Here is a 25,702-nt window from a genome sequence, read left to right on the forward strand (position 1 = left end):
GTTGCGTGATGCGGAGAAATTGTAAATCTATAGAAGAGTTTGTTGAATTTTTGGGTTCTTTGGGTCCATAGGACCTTATTCGTTGGCTTTCACCTTTGTGTAGTTTTGGGATGCGTTCCCCTTTTGTATGCTTTCTAATACATATTTACTTGTAAAAAAAATAAAATGTTTAACGGCAGCAGAGTTTAGAATCTGAGAAGACAAACATGTTAATAGAAATGTAGTTGAAGATTGGTTGAGCTACCTGTAATATCTTCTACTAGTAAGCAACTCTGATTGTGGGGTTTGAATCGTGAAAGCTGTGAAGCTCAAGTGATGTTTGCTGTGGGGTATGAAATGACAGAAGAAGCATTATTGCAATATTTCAATGGATGTCAAAAGACAAAAAAAAAAAAAAAAAAAAAAAAAAACGGAAGAAATATCATTATGCAAGCTCAGAACTGTTGAATATCACCAGGATTGTGACATTGGCAATGACAATCACTGCAAGAAATAACAAGTTTCCACCTGTTTTCTCTTTTTTGAATCTAATGGAGCTTTTATTTCTTCTCTTGTGGTTGTTTCCAGTAGTCCAATTCCTTGAAATTTCAATTTTCATAAATTTAATTGACCGTGAAACATCAGAACTTCCCTATTTTCCTTATATGTGTGCACGCATGTGTTTTTTATAAGAGATGTTGGTATCTTAATAACAGTGATATTTGTGGCCAAAATATGTTTTTCCATTTTCTTCTCAAGTGGAACGATTTGTCAGCATTGTTTTATTACATTGGAAATCACACCTTAATGTTCAAAATAGAGACATGATCTGGACTATTTGACATGCATCGGATATGTGGTCATAATATAATATTTATTTGCCAGTATCTAGGAGTGCCGGTAATGTTATTGGAAAAATATTCATGCTTCTCAGCATAATGATCATCTCTTTAGTTGATTAAACTTGACCAGGGGTTAATTCTAAGTTAGAATTGTAGAAACTTACTCTAGAATGTGACGGTTGTAATGTTTTAGATTAAGCAGGAGTAAGATATATGAAGTGTAATTTTATCAAAAAAAAAAAATGGGATGCCGTGACACTTGATATCCAATAAGTTTTTGAGTGGCCATTTCTAATGTCTTCGATAACCATAAGGAAGGAAATTGAGACTAACAAGGATCTAGGAAGTACGAATATGGACATTGGACGCAGGTATGACACAGTATGGACATGGCGATATAGCAAATCTTTGGAAAAAAATGGCATAGCCAAAAGACAAAAAGTGGTGTAGCTTTTCACGGTCCTACATCAAAAAGTAATAAAATGACGTAGGATTTTTATAAAAAATATATATTATCCACACATTATTATATAAAATAATATATTATTGCATATATATATATAGTTATAAATTACCTATTTTATCCACATTATAATGAATGAAATCACTTTTAGTGCTTTGAGTTAGCTGTTTCTTGTTTTTGTTTTCAAAAATTTTATATTATTTTTCTAACTAACCATAATATATTTAAAAATTGCATTGGAATCACATTCTTCTTAGAAAAATCATAAAAAACTATTCCGCCTTGTTCTGAAAGTGTTTAATCTGTGTCCAACCAGAAAAAAAAAGAAATATTCAATTTTAGGAAAAGACACATGTCCAAGTGTCAGATACCGCCACGACACTCCCAGGAGAAGTGTCGTGCTTACAAGATGAGGATGGTACCCATAGAAGTAGAGCATGATGGATGAAACAAAGATGTAGAGCGTGATTGATGAAACAGAGATGTGCTTCTTGAATGTTATGCGAGCATTAAAAGGAAAGTCCTATGCATGCTTTATGACAGAAAATGTTAGATAGCTAATAAACTATATTTTGAAAAGATATTATTGTCAAAATGAAGATTTTAAGATGGACGAGTGCCATCACAATGGATTAGAAGAAATGAATGTGGCCTCGAGAAATTTGAGCTGTGGTTTAAGGAAAGCACTGATATGGAGTGATTTGATTCAAGCAGAGGGTACTGTAAGAACAAGAAGAAGGCCAAAAAAGAATTGAGGGTTTGAGAAAGAATGCGATTGCCTCAAATTTGACAACTAAAATGGTTCACAAAAAGCTGATTGGATAATATTGATATATGCATTGGACCTCAAATAATAAGGATTATACTTTTGATCTCCATCAATTTTCGTAGGCTCCTTCAGTTATTTTCATTTCAAGATTTTACATATTGGGGGAAGATTGACTAACATTTTTCTTAGGCTGGCCTTGTGGATGACTTTTCAATCACTATACACAACAGAATACTCTAGAAGCCCTTCCCCACTCTATAGATCCAACTTTTTCCTCCTTGATTCCATTCATTATAGATTTGATTGATTGATGAAGTTTTTGTGGAATTTGTACGAGATATTCGCTGTTGATGTCCACATATATAAATGTCAAGTGTGTTCTTACTCAGATGTGCATGTCTGGGATCATAATGTCTATTTTAATTTTCCCATCCTATCTTTAAAATATGCTTGCATGGTTCATAGCGTAGTAAGTATATTTAATATGTTTCTGTTTGTTCTCTTATTTGTAGAGTATTTTTTGTGTTTTTCTTTCTCATTTTTTGTTATTTTTGTCATCTTTGACGTTGGCAGGTGGAACTTGAGTCGGTGAAAATTGAATATGCAAATGCACACCTAGAATGTAATGCAGCTGATGAACGTGCCCAGTTGTTGGCCTCTGAAGTTATTGACTTAGAAGAGAAGGTACATTCGCCTGTGCTAAAAGAAGATTAATCTTTTGTTCCGTTATTGATTTTTTTGGGGAGTGGGGTTGGGGGGAACTACAAAGAGATTGTGAATGATGAATTGCTAAAATGTAGTGGGCATTTTTATTCTCAGGAGGCATTATGTGAAAATAGGAAATAAAGGCTTTCAATACTACATCCTGTAGGACTTTTTAGTTATTTTTTTTACTTTATTAAGTCTCTACTTTGTTTGATGCATATAAATTTTGTCAACTGTGCAATATCGTACGTATCTTTATAGCTTTTGATTGAAGTGTTGTTGAGTATTGTACTTTGGTCAAATAAATCAAACCTGTCTTTCAATGAGAGTAACTTAAATTGTAGGATAGAAAAAAAAGGGGGATAATTTTCTCATTGCATAGATTATGAAAGGAAAAAAAAAAAAAAGTATCTATAAAGGTCATTACCTAGCAGCTGATGAACATGCCAAGTTGTTGGACTCTGAAGTTATTGACTTAGAAGAGAAGGTACACTTGCTTGTGCTAAAAGAAGATTAATCTTTTGTTCTTTTATTGATTTTTTTTGGGAGGGGGTTGTGGGGAACTACAGAGAGATTGTGCATGATGAATTGCTAAAATGTAGTGGACACTTTTATTCTCAGGAGGCATTCTGTGGAAATTGGAAATAAAGGTTTTCAATACTACATCCTGTAGGGCTTTTTATTTATTTTTTACTCTATTAAGTCTCTACTTTGTTTGAGAAATATAAATTTTGTCAACTGTGCAATATCATACATATCTTTATAGGTTTAATTGAAAGTGTTGTTGAGTATTGTACTTTGGTCAAATAAATAAAACCTCTATTTCAATGAGAATCTGTGTTACCTGGACTCGTCAGTTTAGGTCAGGGTGTCCGTGTTGACACGCGCGACACGGACACCGACACGAAATATGGGTCGGACACCCCTTGATTCCATCGGACATGGCTGATCAATGACTGAAGAAGATATGCTCGCGTCTGCTGGTTAGAAATTCGGGCTTTTTTAAGGTTGAAGATGGTTGTTTTCAACGCGCGGCTGTTATACGATTTTTAATTTTATGCGAGAGTGAATTCACACCACTCATCTCTCTATTTAATGGTCTGACGTGTGGCAGTTGAGTGGTCATTTTACTGCCACGTTTTCTTTGTTTGTGTGTTCCTTTATCACATTGGGCTCAGTGCAGTTACTTTTTTTATTGGACCCAGTGCATTTACTTTTTGACTTTTCTTAAATAGGTTATACTTTTATTATTGTATAATAATTTAGACGTGTCTAGTATTAGTATGGGTCTAAATAAATAATAAATTCTAGAATTAATGATCTGTGTTTTTTTAAGAAAAAAAAAAAGAGATATAGTAAAAAGATGGCCTTCAATCCATCATAACATAATATTTTATATATGATCTATAGTATAAGACAATTTTTGGTAAATCAAATGTGTTGAACCACAGTTGTGTACTTACGTAAATAAGTGATTCAAGCTCTGTGCCGTGTCTAAGTACCCGTGTCCGAACTTTGGACACTTTTATTCCGTGTCCCCGTGTCCTATAATTGAATAGATTGGTGGATCCGACCTCTAGACACGTATCCGTGTCCGACACCCATACCCGAGTCCGGGTAACATAGATGAGAATAACTTAAATTGTAGGATCTCTCTACCCCCAATGAAAGCATTTTGAGACTCAGAAATAACTCTATCTGGAAAGAAAGGGGGATAATTTTCTCATTGCATAGATTATGGGAAAAAAAAAAAAAAGGTATCTTGTTATGACAAACGCAGCGAACCCAAGATAAAAATCAAGTATCACGACAAAAAATTAAATACATCACACAAAGAACTCAGATTTATACGTGGTTCGGCAACAGCCTACGTCCATGGTTGAGATTTGGCGAAAGTCTTCACTATGTGTAAAATCGGAGTCTCTCTCTTACACCACTCCAAACCTTAAGCGCCCTTATATATATGAGGGCTACAAGAGACTAGTTAGGGTCCACGACCCATGAGCAAAAAACCCGGCACCAAATTTGGGCCACGACATCACATATCTATGAAGGCCATTACCTAGCAGCTGATGAACGTGCCAAGTTGTTGGACTCTGAAGTTATTGACTTAGAAGAGAAGGTACACTTGCCTGTGCTAAAAGAAGATTAATCTTTTGTTCTGTTACTGATTTTTTTGGGAGGGGGTTGGGGGGAAGTACAGAGAGATTGTGAATGATGAATTGCTAAAATGTAGTGGACACTTTTATTCTCAGGAGGCATTCTGTGAAAATAGGAAATAAAGGCTTTCAATACTACATCCTGTAGGACATTTTATTTTTTTTTCACTTTTATTCTCAGGAGGCATTCTGTGAAAATAGGAAATAAAGGCTTTCAATACTACATCCTGTAGGACTTTTTATTTATTTTTTACTTTATTAAGTCTCTACTTTGTTTGAGGCATATAAATTTTGTCAACTTTGCAATATCGTACATATCTTTATAGCTTTTAATTGAAAGTGTTGTTGAGTATTGTACTTTGGTCAAATAAATAAAACCTCTCTTTCAATGAGAATAACTTAAATTGTAGGATAGAAAGAAAAGGGGAATAATTTTCTCATTGCATAGATTATGGGGAAAAAAAAAGGGTATCTATAAAGGCCATTTACCTAGTGCTGGTCCAACCTACAGTAACTGTTGAGAGGGGGAGACTGGAGAGAGACCTAACGTTAGGCGTTTAGTTTGCACAATGTAGCTAGTCTCTGACACAAACCCGTAGGCAGACCTAACCCTTGGCATTATTTTGATGAATTGATGTTTCAGAACTCGAATTGCCTTTTTAAGCTTGTTAGTCCAAGCTCTGAACTAACTATTGATTCCTACTCAAGCATTTTTCCACAATTATGAATAATTCATTAATGCCCATAAATTTTTAAGCATCATTAGCGAGAAAAAATGCCTCCTTGACTACCAATGGGCATTAGCGCAGATGGTATGATCTCTCCTTTATAAAGGAGAGGGTGTTCGAGCCCTGCTACGGGCAATGTTGTGGGTGTGGGAGCGTTTGCTTGAACTGTCGGGAACAAAAAAATAAAAAATAATAATAATAATAGATGCCTCCTTGACTTTCTTGAAAATATTCTAATTAACGAAGGATATTTTTAAATGATGAGAAAAACATTGTATTCCTTTGTCTTTGAACTTCAATGAATGGTAGTGACGGTGATCCTTTAGACAATTCATCTTTGTGGTTCTTGTCACTGCCAACTACATAGTATTTAACTAAAACACCCTTCTGGTCCATAATTCTTCTAGATCTAATACCTTCAAGCATAGTTCCAATTAATCTACTGTTCCATCTCTTTCTTGATTGAGACATCTTTTTGATGGAAACTAAACTGGAACATGCTCTTTAAGATCAGAAAATTGACCTAAGTGTGAATTCATCTTTCTTTAGCACGTTCACTACTTGATATTTTTATTCCTTTTCAAGAGAGACACGTCCACCCTTAACTCAGATTATTTAGTCTATTCTAATGTTGAAGTTCAGAATCTGTATATTATAAATTTCCTCCTTAGTATTTTTTTTTTTTATGTCGAGTGTTCCCACAAGTGAAAGAGGCAAATAGGAAATTTCATGTGGAGAGATCTTGGGACCTTGTATGATCTCGTCTTTATTTAACTTGAATCTTATTATCTATTTTCCATGTGTTGCTGTGCTGCTGGTGTAGTTTAATATATTTTTTTTGTACATCAAAGACTTGATGGGTTGTAATTATGACTTATGGTTCTTATTTTATTTATAATCATGTTATAATTAGTTTTTAGTAGTTCTAGAGTACTCTTCAGTGGCAAATTTCTTAGTTTCCTTTTCCGGAGTGCTAGTCCTTCTAGAAGTAGAGCTTTACTGGCCCTATTATATTTTTGTTATAATTATTTTTTTGTAGTTCTAGAGAATTTTCGATTATACAGTGCAATTCTTAAGGGGTGAAGCGGCCCAAGGAATTCTTGGTGAGAATCCTTCAACATTCTTCTTCTTCTTCTTCTACCTTGTAAGCAGACTCTAGAATAATATGTTTCCAACATCAAATTCCTACCTTTACGAGCGAAATTGTTCACAGAACTGGAAGTCTCCAAACAGACACAATTTCCTCCTAATTTCCATTCTCAGTACTCTACCTTATCAAGCCCAGCAAAATTTTAACACATGAACTTCATAATTAGTTGTCCAGAGTTTCAACAAACAATTTTCTGAAATTTCAGTTGCTTCACTTACGGGTAAAAAGATCCAACCACCTGTCATTTATTAAAACCAAACCAGATTCATCCCCTTGTAATCTACAAACCTTAGAATCTTTATTCCACCCTTTAGAGTCTACAAAACTTAGATTCCACCCTTTTAAGCCTTCCATAACCTAAAACCATCATAAAAATATTGGTAGGCAGCATTATATTGAGTTTTTTTTTAGTGTTTTCCGATGTCATTGTTAGCACATCCTCAGAGTTCTGTCCCATGAACACTCTATTTCAGTCTCATTGAATCTTTTGCATTATTTGTAGGTTTTCTTGAATTTTCCTAAACCCTCATCTCGTGGCTGCAACTCTTATTTATTTATCTATTTTTCTTGATGGGGGAAGAGGAGGGGCAAATAAGCTATTCATTTGAAAAGGTTTTTAGCTATTCTGTGTGGACCATAAAAATGTGGAACATTATACAGCTATATTAATGTTACACTGCTACTGCTATATTCGATGCTTGGTGTAAAAAATTATAAGATTTGCTGACAAGGAACGGTAGTCTGAGAATCTGTTGATTGGCACTACGAAGTTAGGATCCTTGGACTTTCACCTTGCACCTCTACTTGAATGGGAATTGTTGAAGTGAACTTATTGAACTCCTTCACTGAGTTGGTATTACCAGCATTGAAAATTCCCTTGAAAAGGGATGCTAATTTTTCTTTATTGTTAAAGAGTAGTTATATTGCCATTTGTTGTCTGAGAAAATGTACCTAGCCCGTTATAGTCAGCTGATACATGCCTGTCATAACTTGATAATCAGCTTCATGTGTATTGCTTCAAGCCTGTCTTCTATAGAACATATGATTAAGAATAGGCAACTTTTTAGGCTGCAATATATTAGAGAAAACTGTTGATGAAGATTGTGTACTGAAGCAGATGATGCTATAATGAGCGGGCAGTTACGTATCAGGCTGGGTTTCATCTTTTATAACTAAATTTCTGCATCTGACTTTTTTTTCTGGTTAATTGCATAACCAATTAAATGTCTGGAGGATCTCATCCCTTTTGCAAAACCATCAAGTGTCTAACTGGTAAAAAAGGGCTTGACAAATTGGAAAGTTGTAAAGCCTTAGGTTATTTCCCTTCTGGAAACCTAATGAGAGCCAATAAGCAAGGTTAAATATTTTTGTGATGGATGTGACTCAAATATTCTTTTCTAATTAGTTGTCTACATATTTTTAGTTAGTTTTTATGATATCTCATACTGTAATTTTCCCTAAAACATAGATCTTTCTTGATTTTTGAGTTGCATTACATATCCCGTGGTCTGGTATGTTTTCTGTCATTATCTTTTCCTTATATTTCGTATCTACTTTATTTGTGTAGGCACTCAGACTGAGGTCCAGTGAGCTCAAACTGGAGAGGCAAATGGAGAACTCTCAAGCTGAAATTTCTTCCTTCAAGTATGTGCTACCTGACTACTAAATTAAAAAGACCGACTTTCTGATCTGTGTCTTCTGTTTCTCAAATTTGGTTTCTTTTTTATTATTTTTGTCTGCATATGCTGTTTCTTATGTGGTGGGGCATCACCTAAACTGTATAGTGAAGCATTTGTTTCCATATCGTAAGCTATTTATACAAAGCTACCCACATGGTTCCCATTGAGATTAATGCTAGGAGAAGGAAAGACCAAAATTCATTTGGGTTAAGATGATAAGGAATTTACATCATATAATAGCAGATAGAGCGGTATAATGAAACTAGTTTCATGTATCCGACCTTGATTGTTCTGGGTAAGGCTTTGTTAAGTTGAGTTGAGTTTTTCTTATTCTATAGTTATTTAAAATTAGTTGGGTAACTAGAGGTAATTCAGACATTAATTATGAAGTTCTTGATTCTGTAAAAATGGTGCATACTTCTGTGATCGAGGTACCACTGTCCTTCACCACCCTACCATCGATGAACTTCCACTGGCCACTATGAATGAATTATACTTGACAAAGTATGTCATGAATGGTTAGGACATGACTTATTATAATGCCATGTGTATAAAAGTGACCAACAAAGGAAGTGATCCTAAAATATTATTTTCACTCAACGACATATAATGAATAAACCTTTTTGGTTCTCTACAAAAACAATTTACGATAATCATTGTTGACTAATTCCTACAGAAATGCTGGTGGCATCATAATTTAGAGGACATATTTGAATGACTTGGACATTTAATTATTTATTAGGATGAAATGGAACTTGTTTGAAACTTATGCATGTTATGTGGTTCTTCATTATGATTTCTTGTAGTTTACAATGTCAGTGATACTATTGTGCTTGAAAATCAATATAAGAATTTGGTCTGAATCTGTAATAAATTTAGAGATCTTATCTTGCAAATCGGGATGTAGTTGTCTGTTGGTACTTAACTTGCTTGCTTGCTTCTTTGTTTGCTGTTTGCTAAAGCTACCGTTACATTTTCCCAGGAAGTCTTCTTTTTGATAAAACAATATGATTCACTCTGATTTGTACGACATGCAATAAGAGGATGACAGTTTTTTGTTTGTGCTACTTCCTAACAAGTTTTTTTTTTTTCTAATCATGATTAAATATTTGACAATAATCTTTCCATGTTGAATCTTGCAGAAAGAAAGTGTCAAGGCTTGAGAAAGAGCGTCAAGACTTGCAATCCACTATTGATTCTCTACAAGAAGGTTGCATTATTGTGCTCCACTATCACTTCCTTTTTTTGGTTTGGTTGTGCTCAACTATTTTTACAGAACAATTCTACAACTAAGAGTTTTAGCATTCCAACCACAGTGTAGTCTCACAGTTTCACCCTTTTCACTTTTCTTGTATAGAGAACAATAAAAAAAAAAACAATCAAAGAGAGTGTGCCTGTCAAATATCATCACATATATCCCTTCAGATTATTCAGGAACCGTAATGAACTAAAAGTTGTCCAGAATCTTTCCATTAAAATTAAAACTCTGGCTTCCAACATTTCCGAAATCCACTATTGTAATTGGTGAAGTTGAATAAAACACAAATCTATAAGGGCACAACTGTTCTAAGGTTTGTGATCTTGTGCCATTCTTCTCATTATTTTGGACAATTTGGATGGAGAGGAACACAAGAATTATGAAAGGGAAGATCAATTCTTTGAAAGAGATTTGGGATAAATTTCATATCTGACTTCACTCTGGCTTTGGTTTGGCATCATTTTTGGAGATTGGATGTGATTGTCTCATCTATACATTATGCTCTGAGGGATCATCATTCTTGGAAGCCAGCTCCAGCAGAAATCCTTGAATTCAACTTTTGACAGAAACTCTTTAGATAACCTGGGTTAATATGAATCCTCCATCAAAATAGAATTTGGTCCTTTTGAGAAGGTCCTAGATAGGCTTTCCATAATATGTTATATATTTGATTGTTGGAAGGAGATTCCTCTTTGATGAATGTTGGGTCAACAAGGGAAGGTTGGCCTTTTAGAAGTATCAGATTTTTTAATGAAAAATGTTGGTATAAATGGATATACTTCATTCAGTTTCAATTGGAAGCTGATGATAACCAATGGTTTGGTGATTTATTGTCCAAAATAGGAGCTACTATGTAAAAGTGGTTTAGAGGGCATCTCTACGTTGATGTTCTAGTAAGGCTTCGATTCTTTCTCTGCTTACTTGTATCTTTTGAGTCTTGTGGTCTTAGGAAGGATTCTCATCCATTTTCCTTGTGCAAAAATCATACCATTGCTCCAGTCCATCCCTTCCATCACCTTAGTGGACCAATATTTAGTAGCAGCCTTCACTTATGGCATTGTGCCCCATTTTTTTAATTTGTCTACCCTAACCCGCCTTACAGAGATCAGATATTAGAAGGTTATCTAGAAAAGTATATGCAACTTTATGAACACTTCTGATGGCAGATAATTGACTATAGTTTTCCCATCTATCTTAACAATGAGCAAGGGCAGACCTAGAAACTTGTTGGGGTGTGGGGGAAACTAGTGTTTATGAAAATCAAATTAAAATATATATATAAATAAACTATAATATACTATTCTCTACATAGAAGTCTTCTATATCTTTTAAATATATATATATATATATATATAAACTAAGATAAGATCATGTATAAATAAAAATTATTTTATAAACCTTGCATAAATGTCTACTTTGGGCATATATAATATAAATATATAAATGGACAAAATTATTTAGAGTTACAAAGTAGTAAAACAAGGAGAAGGAGAAAAATATAGGTTATATTTCTTTTTTCTGTTTTTTATTTTATATAAATGTGGATTTATTCCTATGCGGAGGGGGAGGGATTTGAACCCGGGCCTGGGCAAAAGGGTGTGTATGTTTGCTTTACCATTAAAAAAAAAATGGTGAATATTTTTTTTTCGTCTTCCAACTTTTTGGGTTGGCTTTCTTTTTCTTTTTTTTTTTTACTCATCCTGGGCCATCTTTTTTTAAAAAAAAATGTCTAGGGCCATCTTGACTGAACTCGTTGATAGGCCATTATATTTTTCTTACAACTGGTTTTGAGTAAATCTGTCTATGTACTTAGTCAAATATGTGACTTCTGATGCCAAGAATAGAGGGGCTTAACCTTATCGAAAAAAAAAAAAAAAAAAAAATGAAAGAAGAAGAAGAAATTTAAATAGAGGTGCTTCGTTAAACATCCAAGAATATCTTGCTTCACTGTGTGGGTTACTTTTTGTTGCATATAATTTTCTTTTTTATGCATACATTCTGATCTGTCCCTAGTGCCTTAATGTTATGTTCTGAATGTTATTATGTTAATTTAGGTATTTTAGGGCATAGTAGTCTTGAAATTACTCCATGAATGTTAAGTATGCTTGTATTTTCTCCATTCTCATTGTTATCCCTTTGCACAGAGAAAAAGCTCTTGCAAGCCAAATTTCGGAAAGCTTCTGCAAATGGGAAGTTCATTGATATTAGCAAGAATCTCCCTAATAAAAAGGATATGTCAACTTCTACAGAGGATCTAGGTACTTCTGCTAGTTTTGTGTTTTTCATTATTGCAGCTTTTGAGTTAAATGTTTTTTTTGCCACATGCTGGGAAATGTAATGATAATCAAGTTAATTCACTTTTGAATGAAAGTGAGTTGTATTAGATAGCCAAAAATTCTAGAGTCTCGTATTTAATTATTTTCTGGTCAATGAACATTTATTATATGCAGTGACCTGCCTTTGTGGTGTAGGAGGAACTAAAAGGAGTTTATTAGTCAGTTTCCTAGTTTATTCACTTTATAGTCTTTATTTTTTATTATAGTTTTAATTGTCTACCAAGTGTAGTTTTATGAATTTTTATTGGTTGAGAGGTGAGCTATTACCTTCTAATTGATCTTGCTTTGGTTTTTTGTGATGTACTGGAATCTGAAATTAGTTATTGTGGATACATACCCGTACATGACACACGTATCCGAATTCATGTCACATAGGCTCAAATTCATTGGTTAAAGCAAAAGTCTATGCATAGATGTTTGGTCTATTTGTGGCAGAACAAGAGTTCTCTCCAATTGAGGCGACCCAAGTTAAAATATTTTTTCTTAGGTTTACTTCAAGTTAGAAAATAGGGTTGACAAGGGACGGACCTATTAAGGGTTCCCCCACTGAAATTTTTTTATTTACAAAATTACCTATGATTTTTGTTAAAATCTTAAAATGTACCCACTAAATTTTTTATAATTCCCCGCTATATATTCTTGTTGTTCAAGGTTGCCCCCTCTTGTACAGTTATTTGGGTCCGTCACTAGGGTTGATGTTGGTCCTATAGGCCTTTCCGAGTCCATAAAAATTTCAAAAAATTGAATGTGAATATATAAAATTGTAAACAAATTTTTGAGAGATTAATTCTCCAAAGGATTTATATGCAATAAACAAGGATTTAAAGAAAAAGAAAGTAAAATAAAAGGTTAATCGTGATTAAAAAATTATATATTTAAATTTTAAATATAAAAAACAGTGAGGTTAAAATTCGGGGGTTCAAGTTGGGTTTAGGTTGATGACTCCTCAACTTGAGCCAAACCCAAAGTAAGTTCAAGTTGGGTTTTTTGACTCAAGCCTAATCCTAATTGCATAATTGGTTTCCCAAACCCATAAAAATTGGGTTGGATTCAGGTTGGTCTACCCATGTTGCACCCCTAGCGGCAAATGAGGGTAACTTTAGAATATGGTCACCTGATTATTTATGAAAGCCACCACCTTTTTACTTCATATCATAAAGATGCATTTTATACATGGGAGATCTTTGGTTTGGTTGCTTTGCCTGAAGTCTTGACCTAGCATGACCAAGCTCAAAATTGTTCCAATTGATCATACTACAATTTTCCCATATTGAGAATGTGAAAACATCAAATCACGATCTTACCTTTGTTTCTTTCCATCAAAAAAAAAAAAAAAACCTTGCCTTTGTGTGGGTTTGGGTCATTTGGATCCTTGAAGAGCAGTCAAATTTTTAGTTCCAAAGCCATTGTAGCACAGCAGTGTTGCATGGCATATGAAAGAAATGCATATAGTGATTTATTTGTGCTGTTGGTAAAAAATAAAAAAAGAAAAGAAAAGCTCAATCCACTTGTGCGATGATGGCTGAATCAGCAAGCAGGCAATTAAGTTCAGGTTCTAAATCAAGAATTATTATCAATGATTGAAGTGAAACCTTGAGATTATGCACCTCTTTCATACTAAATATTAAGGGGATTCTTGCTCTTTATTTATTTATTTTTCCCTCTCCCAATTATGCTGACGTATATCTTTATTTGTAATTACTGGATACTGATCATGGATTCTCTTTCTCCATTGGTTTTCATTTTATGTAATTTTATTTGAATCCATCTTTTTGATGCCTCGTTTGGACATTGATATTGTTTCTTCAGTCCATGGGGAAGATGCAAATCCTACACCAGACACCTCAAGCCTGGAAATGCACAATACTGAACCAGTTTTTGGAAGTAATGCCTCCAGTTCCCACTTGCTGCCTGAAAATAGACAGTTCAATCTTGAAGCGTCATCTTTGAATATTCCTACTGATCAAATGAGAATGATTCAAAACATTAATGCCCTGATGTCCGAGGTAGCGTTTGTTCCCTCATTGCTATATTTCAGTATCAACTGTATCTTGCATATCTGGATTTTTCTTCCCCGTCTCCTTGTAAGGGCCAGGATTTCCATCAGAATTTTCATTTTTTTAATCCAATGATGAGCTAATTAAAGTATATTACTGAGTTTACCTTCTAGAAGCAGCTTACTAGGAAAGGAGTTTCATCTTTCGAAAAATAATAAATATTGCACTTTATGTATTGGCAGTTAGCGTTGGAGAAAGAAGAATTAATGCAATCCCTGACGGCTGAATCATCTCGAGGTTCTAAACTGAAGGTAGTCTTGATCTCAGTAGAATAAAGTCTCACTGTCTGTGGAGCTATATAACCTGCAAAATTTTGTACATGATGCGAAAACTGCAATCAAGGTTCAAGTTACCGTATGGGCAGGAAAGCCATTTTCCCTGCACCATTTATTTCCCTTTGAAAAGGCATGCCTCTATTGATTAGAGGAATATACTTATATCTGGCAAACATTAAACTTCAGCATTTAAGAGATCAAGTATACCAAAAAAATAGCATGAATTAATTGTCTAACCACTCAACTTTTTTCAAAGTACTCCAAAGAGAGAGAGAAAAGAAAAAAGTACTCCAAAGTTGTGTTGTTATACTTATATCCTAGTAATGTACTGAAGCATTAAATGCATTATAATGTATCACTATAAATGCATGTGCTCTCACTCATGTCCCCAATATATGGTTCTACATTATCTCTGCTTATAAGAACTGTATTTTGAAGTTATGGGATTGAGTTCATAATCATATTTCTTTTAGGATAATGATATTGTATATTTTTAGTGATAATGAAATGGTGCAATGTATGCTTCAAAATTGCTTTGGCGGTCACAATCACACTGAGTTTGCTGTATGTCTCATCTTTTAGTTTACTTGATTTTGTTTCTTTATAAATGAAGGAATTGAACAAGGAGCTATCTCAAAAACTTGAAGTTCAAACACAAAGATTAGAGCTTTTGACTTCCCAAAGTATGGCAACTGAGATTGTCCCGGCAAGACAACTAGATGCTCGGAACATGGATGACAACACTGCATATGCGGATGAAGGAGATGAGGTAAGCAATTATGTTTAGAATAGAATCCATTTTCTTATCCTAAAAGATTTTAGACTCATCATGTATCATACCTCTGTGGAGGAAGGTAAGCATGCAAATGTTGGCATTCTAAAAATTGGTGATGATTGTTTGGAGACCAATCTCTCAGGCATTTATTTTTTTCTTTAAAAATTGAAGCAAATTTTGTTTACCACTATCTCTGATGGGAATGCGCATCCCATTCCCACAGTAACCATATTTTGAGCTTGTTAATTGACAGTGACACACTCATTCCTTGGGGAATTGAATACCTTCAAATAGCAAGTATCCCATTACCACCAAGAATGGGGTTTCTCATTCCTATTCCTATGTAATTTTTAAGAAGTCTGAAGGCCATAAAGTTAATTATTCACAAATATTTATAATAGTAAAAAATGTAAATACAACTCAATACTATTAAAGTTATATTATTATTTAGTTAAATTACACTAATTTTATTAATGAAATACCATATACTGACTGACTAACTTCAGATAAAAGTTGTAACATGTAAGATAGTAGTGACTTGGTAAAATGACCGTTTTAGTATTGTATATTAAGATCAAGGTATCCAAGTAATGTAACTTCTGAATTTTCATTAAAAATAATAATAATAATAATAATAATATATTATTTTATGAATTAAAATATAAGTTACTTGCCAAGAAACAATTAATTCTTGGGCCCTCCAGATAACGTAACTGAAAGTTTTATTGAAGTCTACCTTAAAAAGAATAATCAGAATCTATGTTACCAGACTTGAGTAATTGTATCAGGTGTGAGTGAGTGTCTATGTAATGGACCTCCTCGAATTGCAAAGCTTGGGATACGGGAGATTGTGTCCAAAAGTTGGATATGGGTACGTAGACATGTACTACACATTTAAATAAATTATATGTTTCATTATAGTGTAAAGTTTAATGTTGTCTTATAAGAACATACCCAATTATTACTCTTAAGTAAATAAGATGTGGTTAAAATATATATATATATCTATATATATATATATATATATATATATATATATATGTTTATCTATTTCATATATAGGAAACTCAATCATGCCAAGTGTAGGATTGGGATGTTCCATTTGGTTGTGTCCGATACGCATCCAATACGGCTATACCCCATACCCATGTCGTATCGTGTCATGTCGACATGGGTACAGAAAGGGAAATAGTGAGAGCCCATGTAATATAGGTCAGAATTTGATTCAATTCCTTCATTACATTTGGTTATACCAACACTGAAATGGGAATTGAAATTCTTTCCAAGACATTACTAAAAATGTCCACACATTAGAAAGACACTATTGAAAATGCCAACATTTGAATGGGAATATCTGATAACCTAGAAATCCTGGGGATTTCATACTTAGCTGTGAGTGTAGATTCTTGGAGTCCCATTCCTGACAGCCAATTGGTAAGCACTTAAGCCCACAAGCAAACAATTTGTGAACCTATTTTGTATTTACTTACAGGCTTTTGTAGGCATTGGAGCTCTCTCTTTCTCAATTTTTCATGCCTTTTAATGCTCTTAAAGTTTATGAAATTACTTTAATTGTCTCTACTCCTGTCTTAGCTCACTTGAGAGCTAAATCCTCAATTGTCTGTCTCTTTTCTTCAGCTTTCCTCAAATTAGCTTTCACTATTTTAAGAGTGTGCTGAACTTCTTTGCAATCAAAATCACTATCCTTCTCTGCATTATTTAGTAAAATAGAGAACTAATTAATGCCCATTCTTAAAAATTTGAGGTTTATAATCAAATTTCCATTAGAGATTCCTGATATCATTAAAGCATCATATTCCTAATTGCTTGAAGGGATCGTCAAAATAAACTTTTAGCACTTATAAAAAGAGAATAAATAGAGAACTGATTCTTGAACCCCTTCCATCATCATGTCCCATGGAAGTACGACTGAAGAAAAAACTTTGAAACTTTGATTCCATTCAAGAAAGGATAATACATTTTAGGCAAGTATTCTCTTTTAGTTTCATCATTACACAATCAGTTCTTTTATCGAGTGTATATATAAAGAAGGAGATCCCCTGTTAAAGCCTTGATTCTGTAGAAAGAGAGTCCCGGGTTCTGTCCAGATTTCGAATGGAAGACATTTACACAGGTAAATGTTACTACCGTACTATCAAGAGGATTAGCTGCGGAAGGTATCTTTCCAGCATTAGATCCTTTAGTTTAACGTCAGTTATGTTTCTACCTCGATTATTTGTCAGGAATATTTTCAACATTTCTTTTAAATTCTGAGATTCGCATTCAGATTTTTTAAAATTATATCAAAAGAATTTCTTCAGCTGGTTTTTCCTTTTCGACCCTCCTCTAGAACTTCCAATCCATGTCAACTCCTAAAGTCAATGGGAGGTTAGGTGGGGTGGGGTGGAGGTGTGTGTTCGGTTCTTAGCAATGACGCTCGTGGTAACTCCCTTTTGAGTTTCGTCATTCACAATGAATAACAGGTCATTCCATTTCGACAAAAAAGCCACACCCAAATTTCATAGCTTTTGGACCGCTATCCTGATCATGATTCCCCTAGTTCCAAAGGGAAAGGTCCTTCCCTTTTGGTGCTGTTGTGGAGGAGAAATTTAAACGCTTGAGCTTGACTCCACAGTTATAGTCATTTGCTCTAATCCCCTTAAGCTACAGTTCCCACATTGTATCCATTTGATCCATTCCTAGGAGTATCCTGGAAAAAGGAAATTTCCATTTCCCCGGTCACATGCCTTTTTTGCTTTTCCTGAACCCCTCTCCCCTTGGCCGCCTCCACCCCCCCCTTCTTCTCTATCTTTTTTGTCATTTTCTTAATGATTTCATACGCTGTACTGCTCCAACTTATCAAGACCAGTAAATCATAAAGCATCCCCACTGCAGTACTGATTCCAGATATGCCGCTTCAGTCTCATGCAATATCAGATGTGTTTAGAGAATCTTATACCACATATATCAATATACATGTATGTCTGTGCGCGCGCGTGCGCCTGTCCGTTTGGAGGGGAAGTGGGTGAAATAATAGATTCAGATTTTCCATCCCGAGCATAAATGGGTCACTTTATGTCATGTTTTGGAGAACTGGCCGGTTTGCAATGGTTTTTGAGCCACCCGGTACCAAGTCTCACCGATATGCCAGTGTGTCTCAAAAATGACATGAGAACCGGCCCGTTCTCAAGGAATTGGCCAATACTCTATTCAAAATGGCCGTTACAGCCTTGAACTGGCCGGTTCTCACCTGCTGATTCAGCTGTTAATTATAATTATTGACTGGTAAAAAAAATTGTTAAACCAGCCCAATGCTTACTTATATATATATATATAAGGGGCTAGCTAGCATTTCTATCCTAGAACCAGCCCATCTCTTAACCTGAGTGTAATTTTTTACCCTCTTGATGGTTTTATAAGTCACTTATCACATCTTCCTTGTTTCTATCCGATGTGGCACTTGTACAAGGTAGGATTTGCTACCTTGTATGTTTACTATATTTCTACTACTACGGACTCACATCTTCTTTGTATCTATCCAATGAGACTTATACATGGTTGGATTTGCTACCGTGTTTGTTTACTATATATTTCTACTTCGGTATACTATATTTCTACTACTACTAGTGAATTATGCATGATTCAAATGCAGCTCTGTAGTTCATAACATCAATGGAGAAGACTGAGTACTAGAACACATGTATAGATGACTATTAGATGTAGATATGTGTATTTGGGTATGTTTTTGTGTGTGCATATATGCATGTCTCTCTAATTTATATATTGTGTTGTCAAAGTTGAATTTTCAAATTCTTTTTTTTTTTGTTTTTTGTTTTTTTTTTTTTTTTTTTTAAATTCTCATATAGTAAGTATTTTCATTTATTTCATAATTGAGTTTATTTTTGTTTATTTATTTCGTAAAAGGCATAATTAGTAAGCCTTTTTAATAACGGTATTGGCTGAGAATTCATGAATAGATTATTACTTGTGTTAAATGATATTAAAAAATTTACTAAAAATTCATCTTTATTAAATTATGGTGTAAAAATTTGCACTTTGAGCACTATGTGGATGGTAAATTTCACGACTGTGATAACCAACTTTGTTACGTTACGACTTTACGAGTCCAATTTTGTTACACCACAACCGTTGCTATGGCCGTGACCACTACTGCATACCTTGCTTTATGTTCTCTGCTTAAACACTATTCGCAACAGTGATTTCAGCCCTTTTATTTCTTTTAAATTCGATACTGTGTCTCATTATATTGTCTTTTAATTTAGGGTACATGAGGGCAATGACTCTCTAACTTTTACCAATGAAGCTTCCTGAGAAATTTTTGTTGCTAGTATCTTAGGCCTTGCGGGATTAATTATTTCTCTTCCAGCTTTATGTTGTCTTTGTTCAAGGAACATCCTATAAAGTAATGTGTAGACACACCATGCACCTTTGAACTAGCTGCTAATTAGATAATTTGCTGCTTCTTTTCTCTTCCTAGGTGGTGGAAAGGGTATTAGGATGGATAATGAAGCTCTTTCCTGGAGGGCCTTCAAGGCGGCGAACCAGCAAGCTCCTCTGATTTGTGCGTCAAAGCAGCTCATGAACGAAGGCTTATGGGCATTAGGCGTATCCGTTTTGTTCGTTCCTCCACCCTTATTTTTGGTGGGGCAATGGAGGTCGTAGTCTATATATTGTCTCTGCAATTATTCAGTCCATTTTTTTGATAGAGAAAGCAGTTGTTTTCGGTAATGCCTTCCAGTGGGAAATTTATTAGGAAATGCAATTGTCATCTCTCAAGCAATAATGATGGACCCTTGGTGCTGTTATTCGGTTTCGTGGGTCTTGACAAATTTTAGTGGGAAATTTATAGCATGTGAGAACAAGAAACTTTACAAAAAGAGAAAGGAAAAAAGAGTCTGTTTTGTACAATTAAACGTGAGCGAATGTAACATGCATTTGTTAGTTTGTTTCATTTTTGTTGCAAGTATGTTGATTAGAGAGGTTAAGCCCAATTGTGAATATTTTGTTTGAGGTTTCATTTATTTGACAGCATAAATATTTTCTTCAATTGAATTGGCTCCAATGCGAGTCAAATTTTAGTCATTACATTTAAAGCATTTTGAAACGACACAAATGAAAAGGAATATTAAAATTGTATTGGTGTATGTATATAAACAATTATAAAATTTGTAATGTACATTTTTTGGTTTAATCGTCAACAAATACCTTCCACAGTTTTTGCAGTTCTCAAATCATATGTTGTTTGCTTTGCAATGTACTCTGACAAGTATTTGCTCGTAGTTGCATTCCACCTACTAGATAGATCTAATGCTATACTTTCACATTTTAAATGCATTTTTTTTTTTTCTTCAAATAGTAACAAGCGTACAATAGTTATTGTTGTCTGACCGGATTTTGTAGCATTACTCGTTATTTTAGGGATAATATCCCAAGAACAAAGTAACACATCGATATGGATCCCATATATCATTACACTTGAAAGATAAGATGCATGTGATAAAAGGCGAAGGGAACTAGCGCCTCCTTCCCTGCAGGTGCAGAGTGTTTTTCAGGTACTTATATCATTAATTGCTTTAGAACTTGGAATCAATGTCGTAACTATGGTAATAAGGCTCACACCATCCCACATATAGGATCAACAGTATCGCATAATGTGATATCATAAATTATATTACTGTGCCACCTAAATGAAATAAAATAAAATCTAAAATAACATAAAATAAAATCTAACTACGAATCTCAAAGTAGATTTTACCCTACACCAAGTCTCTCTAGAGAGCCATACTTCCCCAAATAACAAAGTTCTTTTAGAAACGGAAGAAAAAGAGCTTGAAGAAAAAAAAATGAAAAGAGGTAAAGGAAAGATCTCAACCCACTCTTCATCCTCAATGAAGAACTTTGGATTGTGAGGCTGATTTGGATTATGGGAAGGTGGATCAAGTGAGAGCACATCTAGCAAAGACTGGTGAAGGATTAGATTTGGCGTGGGAATTTTCGGAAAAATATCCTTCACACTTTCAACATCCTCCTTACACTTATCCGGTGGTTCGGGCTCAACAGTTTGAGACAACTCAAGTGAGGGAATGGGAAGAGATGCAATCTCCCAAGAAAGAGATACATTTGATGTTGCCCAATGAAGAGAGTGAATGGGTGGAGGAATATCAAACAAAGAATTTACCTCCCAAATGGAATTGTCAACATCAAAATTCTCACAATTGAAATGAGCCAAGCAAGCTTTTAGAGGATCCTCCATTAAAGGAGGTGTATCAAGCAAAGGATTATTCAGGGGTTGATTTGGATTTTCAAGGGAGATAATCTCTTCATCATTAATTTCCTCATTTTGAACCACAAATTCTTCAATTTTTTGCATGGCAACAATTTGATCTTTAACTACAATTTCTTCATTTTCACATGTGGTAACCATTTGATCATTCTCATGATGAAAGTTACTAGAAGTAATCTCATCATTCATAGAATTTTCTTTTGGATTGGCCACAAGTTTAATTGGAAATTCTTTTTCCTTTTCATCATTTAGAGCATTAACCATTTGTTGAATTTGGGCTATTTGGTCATCTAACTCAACTCTAGATTGGGAATGAGAATAGGTGGTGGATTACATGCTAACAGTGTCATCCAACATTTGCTTGTTGGAATCCGTCATTTGCTTGTTGATAGACTCCAACATTTATTTGTTGGCAGCAATAAACTCATCCAATTGAGATGGTGGAAAAAGAGAAGAGGGCTGGAAATAATGATCATTGGGTTGAAAATTGGCATGAAAATGTTGCCCATGAGATTGTGGGGCTGAATTTCCTATGTCATGCCACAAGAAGTTTTGATGATCTCCCCAACCCGAGTCATAACCATTGAAATATGGATCATTACCCGGTTCAAAGAAATTTTCAGTTGGTTGCTCTAGATAAAAATCTGAGAATTGTCCCGGTGGAGGACAATCTCTTATATGATGTGTATGACTAGAGCAATATGCACAAAACTCATGTGGTGTGTAAAATTGAGTTGGAAGATAATTACCCTCCATTTAGGACTAATTCAGCCACTTGTTTAGATACATTAAGATAAATTCACACAAAATATATACAACACAGACAAGATACACAACAACCCTTCACCAAAACATCCACATGCAATGATCCCTTTCTCCTTAATTATCAATAACACAGAAAATAAATGGCCACGACAAGGACCGATGCTTTGTAAAACAGTAAAACAGGAATAGCCTCGACAAGGGCTTCACAAGCTAAATAACACTAAGTTAAACACATGCAGGATATTCACAATTTGGAAACTAGAAGGTCAAGAAACTTACCTGGAGTCCCCTAGACTTACAAATTTGCTAGCGTTCCCTCAGTGAGCCCCGAGTTCCTAGAATCTCACATAACTTACAACAACAGAATTGTCAAAACCACAATAGAAATATTTACAAATCACAATATTAACAATCAAACCAAAGTTAACCCTAGAACTTCGGTTGCTAAACCGTTTGCAGTCCCCGGCAACGGCGCCAAAAATTGATCGACGGATCGATTACAATTATAAATCAACCCATTTTGCAATAGCACAAATCATTATAAAATAGGGCTATTGGTCGGGTAAGTCGAACCACTGGGACTGCTAGTTTATGGCAACCTAAGTGTCTAAAGTCATCTTTTAGAATGACAAGGGAGGTTTATAGAGGATTTGTTGGTTTGTCACTAAAACTATGAATTGAGAAATGCATAAAATGGTAATGCTATGAAATAAATAGGCAAAGACAATTAAAAAGAACTAGGGAAGTGAATCCGCACTAAACCCTAAACACATGCCAGATCAAGAATAAATTGGGGATAGATAATATATATATATAATGGTCAAGAATTATATAGCAACACATGGTTACCCTATAATCATCAAGAAGTTCATTAAATCAAAACAAGAATGATCCATCAAAAGTTCATACATTTGAACTACCTAAACTATGGTGTAGCATCAAACCTACTACCTTAAGCAAAAGACTATCAAGCCATTAATCAAATGATAAAGCACATGAAGCTAGGAATCAAGTATAAACCATCAAAGGGAATACCTAAGCAATGGACTATCAAGTTTCTCTATCAACATGCCATGAAAACCACTCATAATCTTATTTCCATTGTCACAATGAAATTGTAAGCACTAAGATTAATATAAGGATCATCAAAGACAAGATAATTAACTTACATTAATCATTTATGAACATTGAAATTCATTACAAAAAGTAATATGCTCTAGATTATGAGAAGACCAAAAATTATACATATTTATCCCCAAAATAGAGCCTAATCTAAAACATGATTACAAGGGAAGGCATCATCACCTCCCTAGATGGAGGTTTAGTTACCCATTAATGCAAGGAGTGGAGAGAAGGAAGAAGAATAATTCTCCATTGTTGCACCTTGAGCTCCAAGAACACCCAAAAAGCTCTCCACCTCCCCTCTAGTTCTTCAAATTTTAGATATGAGATACGTATGATCATACCCCCTTCTTATCCTTCCAAAACCTACTCCCCATGCTCCAAAATCCCGAGCTCCCCTCTCTGGCTCAATCTCAACCACATAAAAGGAAGATAAGGGAACAAAAATGCTGAAAAAAAGGGGCAGGTGAACTGCCTGCAGAGGGCTGGCGTGCGCCCGCGAGGCGCCGGCGGGCGCCCGCTGAAGCTGCGGCTCGCGACGATGGTACTGACATGTTTGACGGGCGCCCGCGGCGCGATGGTGGGCGCCTGCAGTGGTGCACGGGAGCTACTGCGGGGGCTTCTGCAAGGCACCGCAAAACTAGACAGAGAGGTGAGGCATTCGGCGGGCGCCCGCGGTGGCGCGACGGGTGCTCACGGGAGCTTGCCTTTGTAACATTATCAAGGCTTCTTGCAAGCCTTCTTCAAGCCGGACTGTGGATGCATTCCCATGATGAACACTCAGTCATGACTTTATAAAACGGCAACAGGAGAAGTCAGGTCCAAAAGATGACTCCCCGGCACAGCGCACGTATTTCAACATAATTGATGCCAAAACCGCTTCTTTGATCAAATTCAGGGAGACCGACCTGAAACAAGACAAAAGTGCAAAAATGAATTAAAACTGTACATTCTACTCCATTAACAGACTTAACTAATGCAAGAAAGGGCACTTGAATATGTAATATTCGGCGCTTATCAGGAAATTTTTGAAGGTTGAAGCATGTACTTAATACTTTGTGTATAGAAGCCAAGATAAGTTTTGAAAATAAGGAAACTTTTGAAATAAGCATATTGATTCATAGTTGGTTTGTATGAAGACTTCAATTAAATTTTCGTCGGATTTCATACTCTTTTATGCTTCACATTGCACATTTGCACACCGAAAACTTAATCGTAAGGCATGCAACCTAAATTGACCTTGATCGGGACTCAGTGATCTGAATTGATGACCCTAATGAATGAATACCCTTGGCTATAACTTAAAAAAAAAAAATCAAGGACCAGTCGAAGTTCGTAGCCTTTCCAACTCGAGTTATTAAGTCCTAGGAGTGTTTCTACACTTAGCACCCTAAAGCCATCTGGCTTGGGAGTTGTTGGTCTAACACTTGTTACATGGGTTGGTTAGAAAGTTCAAAGAACTTTGACATTGTACGGTTATTCAAAAATAAATAAATCTGGTTCGTCGAAGTTCGTAGCCTTTTCAACTCGAGTTATTAAGTCCTAGGAGTGTTTTTACACTTAGCACCCTAAAGCCATTTGGCTTGGGAGGTATTGGCCTAACACTTGTTACATGGGTTGGTTAGAAAGCTTAAGGGATTTTCGACATTGTACAACCATGGTATGTTCCATTTTGTGTTAGAATAAATTCTTCAATAAGCAACAAAAGTTGTATTGTGAATTAAGTTTTGCCTTAGGGACCTCATTTAGAAGGAGATTTAAGGATGTGAAAATGTGTTCTTGGGATTGGAAAAAGAGTAAAAGCCGCATATTGGGGATTCGGCTCACTTTCACTGAAGTTAGAGTTCATGTTATTCAAGAGATGACAATTGAAGTTTTTAAATAAAACTTAATGATTGATGCATTTAAAATTGAGCTCATTTTTGCCATTTTGATTATTAAGGCTTCATATATGCAAGGTAGTTTGTTTAATGGAACTTCCTCCAATTTTCTGTCGTTCCATGTTACATTTGAGCTTCATAGATAAATTTCTTGCTTAATGATTGATGCATTTTTGTCATTTTTGCTAGATTCTATATTTGTTTTGCTAAGGGACTAGCAAAATGTAAGTTTGGGGGTGTGATAAGCGCCGAATGATGCATATTCAAGCGCCCTTTCTTGCATTAGTTAAGTCCATGAATGGAGTATAATGTAAAGTTTAACTCCATTTGTGTATGTATTTCTGATTTCAGGTATTTTGCCCGAGAATGATCAATGAAGCGGTTTTGACATCATTTGTGTTGAAATACGTGCGCCGTGTCGGGAAGTCATCTTCGGGACCTAACCTCTTTTGTTGC

General features: G+C 35.0%; 1 protein-coding gene across 1 annotated transcript in view; it reads left to right on the forward strand.

The window, feature by feature from the left end:
* LOC132299754 (protein BLISTER-like) overlaps positions 1–20,248 on the forward strand; it is a 35,790-nt gene extending 15,542 nt beyond the window's left edge. The window contains exons 6-13 of the mRNA XM_059796559.1: positions 2,627–2,737; positions 8,363–8,439; positions 9,617–9,684; positions 11,877–11,990; positions 13,878–14,074; positions 14,308–14,376; positions 15,014–15,169; positions 19,674–20,248. Coding sequence (XP_059652542.1) covers positions 2,627–2,737; positions 8,363–8,439; positions 9,617–9,684; positions 11,877–11,990; positions 13,878–14,074; positions 14,308–14,376; positions 15,014–15,169; positions 19,674–19,754 — 873 coding nt within the window. The 3' untranslated portion in view covers positions 19,755–20,248. The remainder of the gene's footprint in view (positions 1–2,626; positions 2,738–8,362; positions 8,440–9,616; positions 9,685–11,876; positions 11,991–13,877; positions 14,075–14,307; positions 14,377–15,013; positions 15,170–19,673) is intronic.
* Positions 20,249–25,702: the final 5,454 nt, after the last annotated feature.

Source organism: Cornus florida, unplaced genomic scaffold (assembly GCF_030987335.1).
Source record: "Cornus florida cultivar Cherokee Brave unplaced genomic scaffold, ASM3098733v1 CherokeeBrave_3.0.0_Hap2_Chr01, whole genome shotgun sequence".
Lineage (NCBI taxonomy): Eukaryota > Viridiplantae > Streptophyta > Magnoliopsida > Cornales > Cornaceae > Cornus > Cornus florida.